This window comes from Tachysurus vachellii, chromosome 11, assembly GCF_030014155.1.
Source record: "Tachysurus vachellii isolate PV-2020 chromosome 11, HZAU_Pvac_v1, whole genome shotgun sequence".
NCBI lineage: Eukaryota > Metazoa > Chordata > Actinopteri > Siluriformes > Bagridae > Tachysurus > Tachysurus vachellii.
The window spans coordinates 7,755,001-7,769,649 of NC_083470.1; the positions used below are offsets into that span (position 1 = coordinate 7,755,001).

Genomic DNA, 14,649 nt, shown 5'->3' on the forward strand with positions numbered 1-14,649 from the left:
AGCCTGAAGTGACTGAGGTGACTGTGACAACTAAAAACCCCCTTAAATGGAAAAAGAGGAAACCTTGAGAGGAACCAGACACAAAAGGGAACTTCATCCTCACTAGACACTAGAGGGTGTGATTATAAACTGTTATAGACACCCGAGAGTGTTATTATAAATATTGTCCTGTCTATAGTCATATACAATTGTGTATTGATTAGGAGGTAATAGTAATCCTGTGGAATACGTGTTTCCAGTCTTCATTTGGAGATGAAAATGACTGATAGATCATTTTATTCAACCCACCGAATCCACAACAGGTGATCAAATTTCTCTCCTCTTCTTATCTACGATCTACTTCTGATCTACTGTAAAATCATCAAATTCATTAGAATATTAATGACATCGTCCCAAGTGTTTATTGTTTCTGCTGTTATCACATCTCTGACTAATAATGCTATTGGATCTGGCTGATATATTATTGCCTGTAACTTCCCTAATGACTTCATTTGCATGGAATGAAACAAAAGTCACCATCTCCTTGTTCTGAATTTATACATGATATTAGGTTTGTTTAGAAGTATACACCCTGCACAAGAATTGTTTGATCGTTCATAAATTTAAAGAGCTTGGCTTTATTGGAGTTATTTTGAAAGTAACTTAACTTATTGGCTCTAAACATCAGTAGGTTATTTCCTTTTAGCAGACTACTGTGAGAAAGTGCATATACGGTGGGTTGGGAAGATGTCAGAGCCCTAAATGTGAAGGGTTTGTTCTTTTCTACACATTATCACACACAGGTTTTCACGTGTACGTAGGCTGTCTACAGATTGACATGCATATATGTGTGTGCGTGTGTGTGTGTGTGTGTGTGTGTGTGTGTGTGTGTGCTTTTCCAGTCTGCTCCTGGTGGGAATTATTAATGTAATTACTTTAATATGCCCGGGGTTTCCCTCTGATGGAACTTCCCCAGGGCTGAAAACCAACTTTGGTTTCTACTTAGATGACCAAGAAGCTTGTGTGTGTGTGTGTGTGTGTGTGTGTGTGTGTGTGTGTGTGTAAAGGCATATGTAATCTGTCAGCACAGCATGCACTCATATCTTATCAGTGTTAGTTGTCACAGATCTTCCTTGTCGGCTGTCATCAAATAAACACACGTCAGGCTTGTTGTCCTTTGTGATTCACAGGTTCACTGATATGAGACCTGCAGGTCACTGCACATGTATATACCCAGAATTCCAGTATTCCAGAGTCTCCTACTGGACAGATTCAAAGTCATATCAGTAGAAGGTTTCTAATCCGATCCACTCTATTGTATGCTTAAAATATAATAATATAAGTTATAGTAACTTACACAAAGAACTTAGAACTTTATAACAAGGACAACATGCACAAATTCATGATTAGATGTAATCCTTTTCTGCTTAATCAAATCAACTTGACCAACCATTATCTATTATCCTTTACGAGTCAGCCATTACCTTTATCAATTGTGCAGTCAAGGCTATTTATTTATACTTTCAAATTACAATTGGCAGAAATAATATTGATCGTACAGTAGAGGACAATAGGGGATGTGGTAGCCTAGTGGTTAAGGTGTTGAACTAATGTGAGTTCCAATCCCACAGCCACCAATCTGCTGGACTTTAACCCTCAATTTATCATCTGTATTAATGAGAGAAATGTCAGTCGCTCTGGATAAAGGCATCTCCAACATGCCTTGAATGTAAATGTAATTGTAGGACAATGGCAAAGCTTCTTTTATGTATGTCTGAATGAAATATAGTCTGAATTGACTGAATGTGACAAATGTACTGTATATGATTAAATAATGTTTATTAGCCCAACAAGATCATTTCAGTAATTATCTATAATGATCTCATCGATCAAATTTGACCAGTTACATCAGTTAGACGTCCTCAGGTCAGCGTCAGCTTTCGTCTCGTCTCAGCCTCAGATGTTACGCCCGCTATCTGTAGGCTGAAGGTCTGACTGTCTGTCTGTCTGTCTGCCTATCTATCTATCTATCTATCTATCTATCTATCTATCTATCTATCTATCTGTCTGTCTGTCTGTCTGTCTGTCTATCTATATCTGTATGTCTGTCTGCCTGCCTGTCTATCTATCTATCTATCTATCTATCTATCTATCTATCTATCTATCTATCTATCTATCTATCTATCTATCTATCTGTCTGTCTGTCTGTCTGTCTGTCTATCTATATCTGTATGTCTGTCTGCCTGCCTGTCTATCTATCTATCTATCTATCTATCTATCTATCTATCTATCTATCTATCTATCTATCTATCTGTCTATCTGTCTGTCTGTCTGTCTGTCTATCTATCTATCTATCTGTCTATCTCTCTATCTCTATCTGTCTCTGTCTATCTATCTATCTATCTATCTATCTATCTATCTATCTATCTATCTATCTATCTATCTATCTATCTATCTATCTATCTATCTATATCTCTGTCTGCCTGCCTGCCTGTCTGTCTGTCTATCTATCTATCTATCTATCTATCTATCTATCTATCTATCTATCTATCTATCTATCTATCTATCTATCTCTGTCTGTCTGTCTGTCTGTCTGTCTGTCTGTCTGTCTGTCTGTCTGTCTATCTATATCTGTATGTCTGTCTGCCTGCCTGCCTGCCTGTCTATCTATCTATCTATCTATCTATCTATCTATCTATCTATCTATCTATCTATCTATCTATCTATCTGTCTATCTGTCTATCTATCTATCTATCTATCTATCTATCTATCTATCTATCTATCTATCTATCTATCTCTGTCTGTCTGTCTGCCTATCTATCTATCTATCTATCTATCTATCTATCTATCTATCTATCTATCTATCTATCTATCTATCTATCTTCTTTCTGTCTATCTATCTATCTATCTATCTATCTATCTATCTATCTATCTATCTATCTGTCTGTCTGTCTGTCTATCTATCTATCTATCTATCTATCTATCTATCTATCTATCTATCTATCTATCTATCTATCTTCTTTCTGTGGGTGTTTGTAAGGGTCTTGTTATGGCTCATGCCTTTGACATAAAAGAGTTGCAGAAAAGAGAACTTGAGAATTAAAATATTCTATAAGAACAGGGTCATTCACAATAAAGCACACTGCACTGGAAAATGTCAAGCTGTTTTATTGTTGAGTTCAGAATGGTATTGGTATAATTATCTTGCCTATGTTGAAACACAGCCTTGCCTTTCAATTATCTGGTATAAAAGAAGCATATTTTCAAATCTAATCGCAAATCTAATTTATTTTAGTTAAGTGACTTTAAAAGTAAATTTATTTAAGTTGGTGTAAATGTATAACAGTAAATCTACTAGTACTTCTTAGTATCAGCTCCGTTTAAATGAGGTTCTAGCTCTGGGTACTTGACACAGACACACACACACACACACACAAACGTAAACATGACGAAAGTTCAAGATAGTGTAAGTAATAGGATTTGAGTGACAATATAATTTGTTATCGCACAATAATCTTTAGTTATGAAATCAATTGTTATATAATATCCAATTGAAATTAGCTTTATCTTGGTCTGGTTGAACTTACAGGGCTCACAGTGGCCTAGTCATTATCAGGTTTGCCTGATGAACTGTCTTTTGTCCAGCACTGTCTTTTGTCCAGCACTGTCTTTTGTCCTGCACTGTTTGCACCAGGATGCACAGTTGCACTTTACTGTATGTATCTAGGACTAACTTACTAAGTCCTTAGCTCTGTCTTTGTAGCACCATAGACCTGGAGGAACATTGTGTCATTTCACTGTATACTGCAACAGCTATATATGGTTAAAATGACAATAAAAGTTTCTTGACTTGATCTCCAGGGTTGAGGGAGTTTGCATGTTCTTCTCTTTCATTTCATTTCATCCAATTTCTTCTCCAGTCTAAAGGCATGCTTTGTAGTCTGATTGGCATCTCCAGCTTGTCTGTAACATGTGAGAGAGCACAATTATTCCCTGAAAAGTGCCCGAAGTCTACAGGGATAGGTTTCAGGTTCCCTGTGATCCTGTTTTTTATAAGCGGTTGGTTCATGTTTCTGTTTTAAATGGTAACATGAAAGATTTCCTATGGCAATGTTCTCACTTCAGCTAATGCATTTAACACCTATAATCATTAATTCAGGCTTCCCTGTATGCATGAGTGTGTGTGCCTGTGTGGATGTACAGTATAACACAGAGAGTGTTTTTTCTGTTATAACAGTCTTGTAATACGAAATTTCTTTTAGTCGTTTCTGCTTTTTTTCTGACTTTGATGAGATTTCAGTTGTCATTTTTAGTTGAACTTTAATTATGTCATTGTTTTGTTGTGGTTCATTTTATATATAGGAGACAGAGTTGTAGAACTATTAAACAAGGTTCTAGTGCATGCCCTATGACTACACTGACAGAACAGCTGAGCTGATTGAAATGATGCTGCATTATCTGACTCTATACTGGTTTGATTTATCCACTTCAATTGGATGATCATGATCATGGTCAATCGGATCAATAGCCTCCAAACTCATAACTAATTGTTATATTGCATGTATTCTTCTTCTTCTTCTTCTTCTTCTTCTTCTTCTTGTTCTCCCCGTCCCTCGGGGGTTTCCTCCGGGTACTCCAGTTTCCTCCCCCAGTCCAAAGACATGCATGGTAGGTTGATTGGCATCTTTGGAAAATTGTCCGTAGTGTGTGATTGCGTGAGTGAATGAGAGTGTGTGTATGTGCCCTGCGATGGGTTGGCACTCCGTCCAGGGTGTATCCTGCCTTGATACCCGATGATGCCTGAGATAGGCACAGGCTCCCCGTGACCCGAGGTAGTTCGGATAAGCGGTAGAAAATGAGTTTCACATGCACACAGGGCACACTAGCTCACATTTGTGTACATACTAATATCTGTGGCTCAGTAGTAAAATCTGAAATCAAACTATTCTGAGTTTTATTAAGCAAACATTCTCAAATTAGAAATTCCAATTCCAGGCAGCTTATTTGCACATGTTCTACGTGTTTACATCTGCCTCTGCTCGGCTCTTCTTATATACAGAAAGCAGGCGACAGACTGCTTTTAAAAAAAATTCATGCAAAAAAATGGTTCACATGCAACAGGTCCAGTGCAAACATGTGTAATGTAAAGGAGTGGACGCATCCTGACAATAGTGACTCACTGCAGGACAAATGGACACAGGTGAGACAGGGAAAGAACTTTATGGTGCAGTTCTTACAGATCGAACTGAAAGGGAATCACATGAGCTTTATAATGATGTAGCAACTCTCAGACAAGCTGTTGACTCTGGGTCAGAGAGGGTTAGCAGGTGCTTTAGCATTCCCATGAAAAAACAAAGCTCCCCCATAACACCCCAAACATTTTATTTTCTTAAAGCGATAATATGTGAGGACGTGATGGACCAGCGGTCCAGGTTCCTAATCAGAAGGTCGGGGTTCAGGCCCACAAGCTGCTGCGACATCTATGTTGGGTCCTTGAGCAAGGCCCTTAACCTCACCTGCTCCAGGGGCGCCACACTATGGCTGAGCCTGCGCTCAGACCCCAGGCTCATAATAGCCTGGGATATGCAAAAACCCTGGGAGGTCGTGGCCTAATGGTTAGAAAGTCTGACTCCTAACTGTAAGGTTGTGGGTTTGAGTCTCGGGCCGGGCACGACTGAGGTGCCCTTGAGCAAGGCACCGAACCCCCCAACTGCTCCCCGGGAGCCGCAGCATAAATGGCTGGCCACTGCTCCGGGTGTGTGTTCACGTTGTGTGTGTGTGTGTGTGTGTATTCACTGCTGTGTGTGTGTGCACTTTGGATGGGTTAAACACAGAGAAGGAATTCTGAGTATGGGTCACCATACTAGCTGTATGTCATGCCACTTTCACTTTCAATATAAAGACTGGGTTCTCATTAATAATTTAAAAGAACAAATTAAATAAGGTCAAAAGATTTAATTATTACGCATGCGTAATGTAATGTGAGTTGCAGCTACACTGGCATAGTCATAATCTCATTACATTTGATTTTAAAATGGAGCTGTACCTCAGCTCGAGGTACAGAACGGTTCAGATGTTGATTTTTCGGATTGTTGCTCGGAGAAGCAATTTATCAATTTTGACCATAAATGCTTGAAAAGCGAAGGCCCTGGATGCTGAACGCATCATTGATAAATTTGCCCGTCAACCACAACAACCGCCGCATTGTCCTGATTTGAGACTTAAAATAGTAAATGCTGTTATTTCCTAACTACCCCGGTGCTATAGGTGTTTTTATGTATATATGCAAATGGCTCAGCTCCCCCTTGCCCTCAAACACCTGCGTTCAAAATTCTCTGGCACCGCTCCTGTGCAGTAGTAATAGAAAGAAGTAGGTATTAAATAAGAGCGGTTACATACGGACTAAAATAGAGCATGAACAGCAAACATACAGTAAATAATAGACTGGATATTTTTCCAGTTTGAGGGGATATGAAAGAAAATGCTGCTCCCAGAAAAAAGTATATAAAAAATACAGTCCTGCTTTTCTATTTCTTTTCAATTTCCAAGATTCATGCCATTATGTGAATTCATTCAAGATGTCTGGCTGTAATTTTTAGAAATAGACTTTCTTTATGCTGTTATATTGATAGGCTTCTTGGTTTATATGTCACGTTCACAACGCTTGCTCTACATGGCGTTTCAGAGCGTAATCTTCCCTGCCTACCAGATTTTAATGTCAACTGTTAAAATGATTTAACGGGTTATTTGTCACAGTGCAGCAGTATAGAAATGTTAAACACACAGTAACGTACTGATCGTTTCTCTTTAGAGCTTTCTGCCATCTTTGTGCTTGTTGTCTAAAGCATGAACTAATCTAAAGTTCTCGCATATAGCTCACAAAATATTGTTATTTGAAAGCTACGTTTTTATTTATTTTTTTTATAGAGAAATGGATTAGTTGTCATATAAGTTTACTGCTCTAGTTTATTTAAACCAAATCTAGTTTGGTTCTATTTTTGTTTTGTTTTTTTTAACTAAACCCAATGAATGTCTGGCAGCCATCTTGTGTATGCATAGTGAAAATCAAACATAAATGTAGCCTTTAATGACATTTGGGGACTAAATAGCGTTTAAGATAACAAATAGGTTATTAATGGTGCTTGCAAAGCAACATTCTTGTTATTGTGCCGGACAAAACTTCGGCACGTAACTTGTCCCGCAGCTTTTGTCCTAGACCCATGAATGAGGTGTCAAATCGACCGGCTCATTGAGGAGAGGTGTGCTATGACTTTTCTAAGCGATCCGAGTTCTGGTACTTCCGGTACTGGGTCTCAAAATCTTTTTTCCCATAGACTCCCATTATAAATTTGGAGGTTTATAACTTGGCAAGCTTTCGAACTATCTACACCAAACGCCAGCTCCTTTAGGGTGATACTCTGAACAAACTTTTAGTGTACCGACTGGCCTTCTGGTTGTGCCGCAGCCCCGCCCCCAATATATGCAAAATCAAAAAACTTTTTACAACATGGACATGTGACATATCAAAACACTCACAAGAATGAGGGGAACTTCCTCACATGTATTTTGATGACGTCACGTGATGTCGCGTGATGTCACGTGAAAATAAAAAATTAGCACAACATGGACATGTGACATATCAAAACACTCAGCACAATGAGGAAAACTTCCTCAAGAGTATTTAGATGACGTCACATGCTCGTCTCGACTAGCCTCCGGGATTTGCCACGTGCAAGCATCATTCACATTTTCTTCAGGAAATGTACGTTCTAGTTATATATTATAATCATTTAAATGTGATGTAAATGACAGGCATAGATTTATACTGTTGAATGACAGGAAGCATCAGTTGGAAATTCCTCTAGAGAGATGTCCTCTGTGCCGTTCTAATCCACACCTCTAAATAGATTTTTCATAAGAGACTAATTAAGCACTATGAAGTATATTCAGTTTCATACCGATAATATGGAGCAACTTATGGTCTTGCTTAAGAATTATATCATATATAAAAGAAGTGTTGTTTGGGTGTTATTTTATTGTATTCGGTCTGTCTTTAAAGCTAAATTCGTGTGACGTCTGCTTTACGATTGATATGCCAGCGCGGGCATGCCCTTTGATGATGCTGATGGCTGAGGCATGAACAGTGTCTGTCAGACAAAAGGGCAGTGAAACCTTTGGCAGTCCCTGATAATCATATGGGTAAAACTGCAGGGGGGGTTACTTCTGAGGGGCTGGAGCACTGGATGAGCTTCTTGATTGAGTGAGCTTCATCTTGGTGTGGCAGATGGCTAGAACATCAAATACATCTGTTGTGCAAAGGGGCACTGGGGCAGCTTTGGCAGAACCCGATGATCACAAGGGTGAAAACTCCAGGGGGCAACTTCTGAGAAGCTAAAACAGGGGGTGAGATCATGTTCTATAATTTCTGTATTGCTGAAAGCATGCAACAGATGAATAAGCTCTACAATGCTCTTATAGAGCTCCAGGTATGTTGACTAATAAAACAGATTCTTTTTTGGTGCTGTGTGACAGATGGGTTACTCTGAGAAAAGGTTTCAAATAGAGCTCTTTAACTATCTAAAACATTTAAACATCCGAAGGACACCCGGATTCTTTGGTTTATTCTCTTAGGGTGCTTTAAGACAGATGGGTTGCTCTAAGGTAGATCTCTTCAAAAACAAGCAACCATGCAAAGGACACTTTAACTCAAAACCCATTTTTCTAAGAATGACATGAATGTTTTCAGGCTGGGAAACCTACCATTTTACCCCTTTTGTGTTACACTGAAAGTGACTATGTTGCTAATTCCTTTACCCTTCGCCTATTTCTGAAGGACAGTCCACAGATTCTTCTTGATGGATTTGCCTCGCTACTGATCAGTAAAATTCCTTTACATTCTGGGTGACTCAGGTTTTCTGAAATATATAGGCACAGCAGCACAGGCAGGGGTTTTTAGTGGATATTGTGAGCGCTTTTGAAATAAATCATCTGTGAGTCATGGTGCCAAAGCTCCAATTTACTGCTGGGGTATATTAGAGACTCGGTCATTAAAACGATCCCAGCAACTGAAGGACACCAAACCACATGCGTTTTTATCTCTAAACGTCCTCAGAAGTGCACTAGAAAAAAATGTGGCAAAGACATGCATAGAGCGCATGAACACCATCAAAACATGCCCTACTATTTATTAAAAAAAAAAAAAAAAGAAAAGACAGACAAGTGAACCAGGTTAAGATATTTTGGGATTCGTCTGGTACAGAAATGTTCCAGTACCTTGTAGTGTGATTGCAGCAACAGAGAGTCTGTTTTATTTTTTAATGCCAGTTCATGATTAACACTATACAGTATTTTATGACTATTTTATTTCAAGACAGATGGCTTTTGGTATGGTTGCCAGGTGTCTGTTTTTTGAACCATCAACCCGGTTTTGACCAATCACAAGTGATCCCACATGTCTGAGTGCGTTTTTTATTGGGAGGCAAATACGTTCTTTAGCAGTGTCTCAAACCACATACAGTATATCATCCAAAAACTTGTATAAGAGCTTAAAAATATTATAACATTGTAGTTTTGTATAAATTATTCCATCTCCTACAGTATTACAGTATGTGGTTTGAGACACATAAGAAAAGTTAGGTCACATTATTGAGGGGTTTGGGATTAAAAGCTGGGTAAAAAAAACATTTATATCGCAATTATAGCTTATTTCTAAAAGCAATTCAATTACACTGCCATCCGTGTTATGCTTCAGTTTGTCCTACAGAAAACACAGGGAATAAACAATAGTTTTATCAGGAACTGCAACGTCATTACCGTCTTTCAGCTGTTTTAAATATGGTATTTTTCTTTAATAGTCTGATAAAAACCTTAGCTGCTGTATTGTCATATATTGCATTCATCATTATAAATGCATATTGTTGTCATGGTGTGATGATGCTCCCACATCCGTCCCCCAAACCAACATCACACAGACACACAGATACAGACACAAACACAGTAATTCAAATCTGGCAACCCTAGTTTCAGGAAATTTCCACAGCAAATCAGTGACATTTTAGGGGGGAAAAAAAAACTTTTTTAGTACTGTACCTTCACAAGATTAAAACTTAGAGAAAAAGAAAATGAAGACAAGGCATAAATAATTCACTGTGTTTATTTTTTAACCTTTGTGATGAAAAGAGAAAATAATTGAATTAATAATCATTAGCATTTGATTTACAAGAATTAGCAAGTCAAAGAACAGAATGAAGCATAGCTGTAACCAGCAGACTGTGAAACTGCATTAGGAATACAGGGCAAGTATAACAAGCCTATTTCTGATCCTGTGCAATGATACACACTTCTAAAACACCTTGTCTCTCATCTACTCTCTTCAAGGTGATGCTGGATGGTTTTCAAGTTGCCCCAATTAGACTCATAGTCCTTTTTTCTTCTGTCCAGTTTCATGGCTGCACTGAGACCATTGGGACTCCTGGGATGCAGAATGTGGGTCCTCCTCACCTTTTTCCACCTCACTATGGATCTCTCCATGTGCGCTCCAGTCGGGACGGGGCTTAGGCTGCTCCCTCGGCCACTGCCTCGCTTACGTCCTCGTCTTCTCACCAGGGATGTACCCAGTGGTCCGCACTGGAGGACTCTGGGTACCTGGCAGCGTGGTATCTCACATCCTGTACCAATACTTGACCACCGAGGCGGACTAGGAGGAGGAGGAGGTGGAGGAAGAGAGGGGATGGGGTCCAAACCACGGCCACAGAGGCAAAAACGTCATCTTTGTGAGAACTGCACCTCCAGTGTCCCTGCCTCAGAGGGAGGCGAGTCGCTGGAGTATTTGGAGGGGAGTAAAGCTGACATTTTACAGCACTTGTTGCGGCAACGTAGGCAGTTGAAGTGGGATAGTTATGACAGTTATTCACAGGAAGGGAGGACCACTACAGTGGCAGGATTTATTGACTGGGGGCCCACTGGGACGGATGATGGTGCGGAGGATGAAGTAAAAGTTATCCCTAAGACTACTACAAAGGCCACCACTACCACTACTACCACTACTACAACTACCACCACCACACGCAGCCCACAAAGGACTCATGCGGTGTTCACCACTGCCCGTCCTAGGAGGCTGACTACTACACAGCCTGCTGTTAATCTCGGCGTGACCGCCAAGCCACAAAAGCCATTTGGAGATACACCAGGTAAGTGTACACATAGTATATACAAACTTACACTACATTTGAAGATTTACAATTGAAGATACTGTAAATCTTGTTCAGGTAACACAGTGTTTAACTATTTTAAAGAACACATTCACTGTGTGATAACCTGCATGCAAAAAATGTTTCATGATAACATTAACCAATATTGTTCACAATACATACACACGGCAAATAATATCAGTAACACAAAATTATTAAAGATTATTTATCTTTAAATCCAGACACCAAAAGCCACCATAAAAAATTATGGATTTTTCCAATTACCGTTATAAGATTTTAGAATCTTTACCTTTTCCTTCGACAATATGGGAAATAAAGTTGATCATTATTTATATAAAAACATTATTTGTTTATTTTATACAGCAATTTATTTATATCATTCATTAACTATGCATGAATGGTTCATTGGGGATTTTCACACTGAAATATGTCACTTAATATGAATATGTTTGATTAATAAGCGCATTATTTAGACACATAATGCAATTGAACTCATTTGTATTGTATCTCCTCTTGCTTTAATAAGTGAGTAATATTTGCCTTTTTTTTCTTAGTAAAACAATATTACAAGGTTAACATACTGTATGTTGTGCTTTTGTGCTTTTCCTATAAATATTTTTGCTGGGTTTAATCCATCCTTCTTTATATAGTTGTTTCAAGGATTTAGGCCTTGGCTATATAGCCAGCCTGTTGATCCTCCGGATTACTGACAGCTCAAGAGATCTATTATCATGAATCACATGAATCCAGTAGAAATTGGCATCATGTTGAGCTTAGGCACAATAGCCAGCATTTCCCGTGCTGTGTGATGTGTGTTGTGAAGTTGAAACACTTCTCTGTATGTCTTCAGCTGCTAAATCTTCAAACGCAGATTGTCTATGAAATATTTGATCCTGAAAACAGGATTAAGTTATATTATATATAGACTGATCCACCTGCGCTGCCTGTAGACACGTTTGTCAAGCGCTGTTACACGTTACAGAACTACGATATATAATATTTGCTGTGTATATAGTTCCCAGATGATCTAATATCTTGAAACACTTTTTCAAGTCTTCACACTTTGTAAAGCCTTTCCTCAGATTTACGATTAACGAACGCACAAAAAGCTTAAAGGAGGAAATGAATGAATGAGGATTTGACTGTGGATAAATCGCTGTGGAATAAGTGATAATACACACAGCAATTCTGAGATGAAAAGCACAATATAATAGTGCTCAGCTTCTGAAAGTCAGATTTTATATGCAGATTTATGAACGTAACCATATTAAGACCTACAGTATACCGTATATTGTTGTATTATGGTGCAGCGAGCAGAATAATCCAATATTTGCAGCTATATAAAGTCTGCAGTATTCTCTCCTGAGTATGAAACCATAGTAGAAAATATACAAAAATACTGTCCATAATTTGAACTTTTCTTGAGAGCTGCATAAAAAAATGTGACTACCTTAGAAATTAAATTGACTTTAATTGTCTAGTAAAATTATATTCAGAGTTATTGCTTTATTTTACAGACAAGATTTCGTTGTGTTTGTAGGTCATTTTAGCTACCAGCGGCATTATATCTACGTTTAGCCTATAGCTTACTGTGTGCATTTTAAATAAGCCACTAGACTGTAAAGCATGTAGAAAAATGAGCTGTCTCCTTTATCACCCTAGAAGGCATGCACTCCATCTAAAAGCACAGCGAGGTAAGTTCTGGGTAATTTACTCAAGTTAATTGTATACTGTATTTACTAAGCTAGCCTGCTTGCTAACGGCAGGTAAGATTAGCAACATATTCCATACATTTTCAACATATATACTGTAGCTAGGCGGCGAAACTCATTCTAGCTAATAATAAATGTTAGTTGATATTTTTAATTTATGTTGAATCCATTAGCAAACTGCATCGCATTAGTCATGCATATGACCAGCAACAATTTTATTAAGTTCAATTATTTTAAGTAATAAGTTACTTTTCACATGAAAACTTATTATTGATTTAATTTCTTCAGTTAAAGTGTTTTAAAATGTTAAAGTTTTTTTTTTGCTGGATACACTTTTAATTGAGTAAGATTCTGAAATCAGTACATTTTTCACCCCTGAGTTAAAGCTTTAGTTTAACACCATGAAACATTTGTTGACTGACAAGTTAGAGTATCAGAGACCCAGATTAATTTTAGTGAACTTAATTTAACTCAGTTATTAATGATCGTAACTGAAAGAGCTTTTTATTCATTTACGCTGTTTCGATACAGAGACGTGTGTACACGGTGAATCAACGCAAACAAGATTTGCGTGTTTCTGTGGAAACAGCAGTCAAAATCACTGCATAATAAAATGTAGTGACACCACAGTCTGCACTGCTGATTCTAGCAAATTCATTGTCATTGACATTGTCATTTAATCAACGTTCAAGGCTGCTTATAAATTACATGCATCTATTTTCTGCTGAATTTCACCTGTGTGCTTCTTAAGGTCACAGGAGCAGTTTTACTGCATTCAATTCAAGCCTCTCCATCAAAAGGTAACATTTGCCAAGTCCCAGTGCAGATTTTATCCAGGGGTTTGATTCCGAGGTGTGACTTTGTCACAGAATGAGTTATACTTAACCGTGATGTATCCTGATGTATCAGCCATTTTGTGTGTGAAGGGATACATATTCAAGGTTGAGCTGTAGTGACATATAACTAATGGTGTTATGTGTTAAGTGTATAAAACTTTCTGTATTAAGGCTAAGATAAGTTTGGAAAAGGTAGCATAAAGGTGCGTTTTCTCACGTTGTGTGTCTGTTCACTGATTGCCTGACCTTGTTTGTGCTTTACAATTATTATTGCCTTCAGGTTTGTCTGCTTTGATAGAACCCAAACCTTGCCGTCGTGCTGTCGTGCTTCACGACAAAAATTATTTTATGCAAAAATCATTTCAACCTTCGATGCGGACTGTAGACGAGTGGGGTTTTTTTCCACACAAATGTAATGCTTTTATCTTGGTTTTATTAGGCTAGATCAGTGTGATGTGCAAGTGGTACAGTAAAAAGAAAGCTCATTAAACAGCTTCAGTATTCATTCTCAGGTTTGCAGTCTATCTATGCTAATTCGGTATTCTCCGGAACATTGTCTCTAGTGAAATTGTAGAATATGAGTACAGCATCAGGTGGTCAGCATGTATTTTATATATATATATATATATATATATATATATATATATATATATATATATATATATATATATTCTGAATATCTTATGTTATTATGTATTATAAATAAATACTGATTCAGGAAGATGTATTCAGCCATGAAGACTTTCAAAAAGTATTCTGCATAGCTTTGTAAATAAATAGCTAGGTATACTGTGTGTGTGGGTAGGCAGGTGTGTGTGCGCTTCTGTCTTTAGCACTTAGAGCTCGTATTGTGGATGCTGCCAGATGGAAGTGTCAGACTTTGTGTGGCTGTGATGATTTAAGCTTCACACA

At 38.0% G+C, this 14,649-nt stretch overlaps 1 protein-coding gene across 2 annotated transcripts in view; it reads left to right on the forward strand.

Moving 5' to 3' along the window:
- ajap1 (adherens junctions associated protein 1) overlaps positions 1-14,649 on the forward strand; it is a 54,394-nt gene that overhangs the window by 19,354 nt on the left and 20,391 nt on the right. Inside the window, exon 2 of one of the 2 annotated variants that reach the window (XM_060881430.1) lies at positions 10,357-11,168. In XM_060881430.1, coding sequence (XP_060737413.1) covers positions 10,424-11,168 — 745 coding nt within the window. In that variant the 5' untranslated portion in view covers positions 10,357-10,423. The remainder of the gene's footprint in view (positions 1-10,356; positions 11,169-14,649) is intronic. The other variant, XM_060881429.1, reaches the window with a different exon arrangement.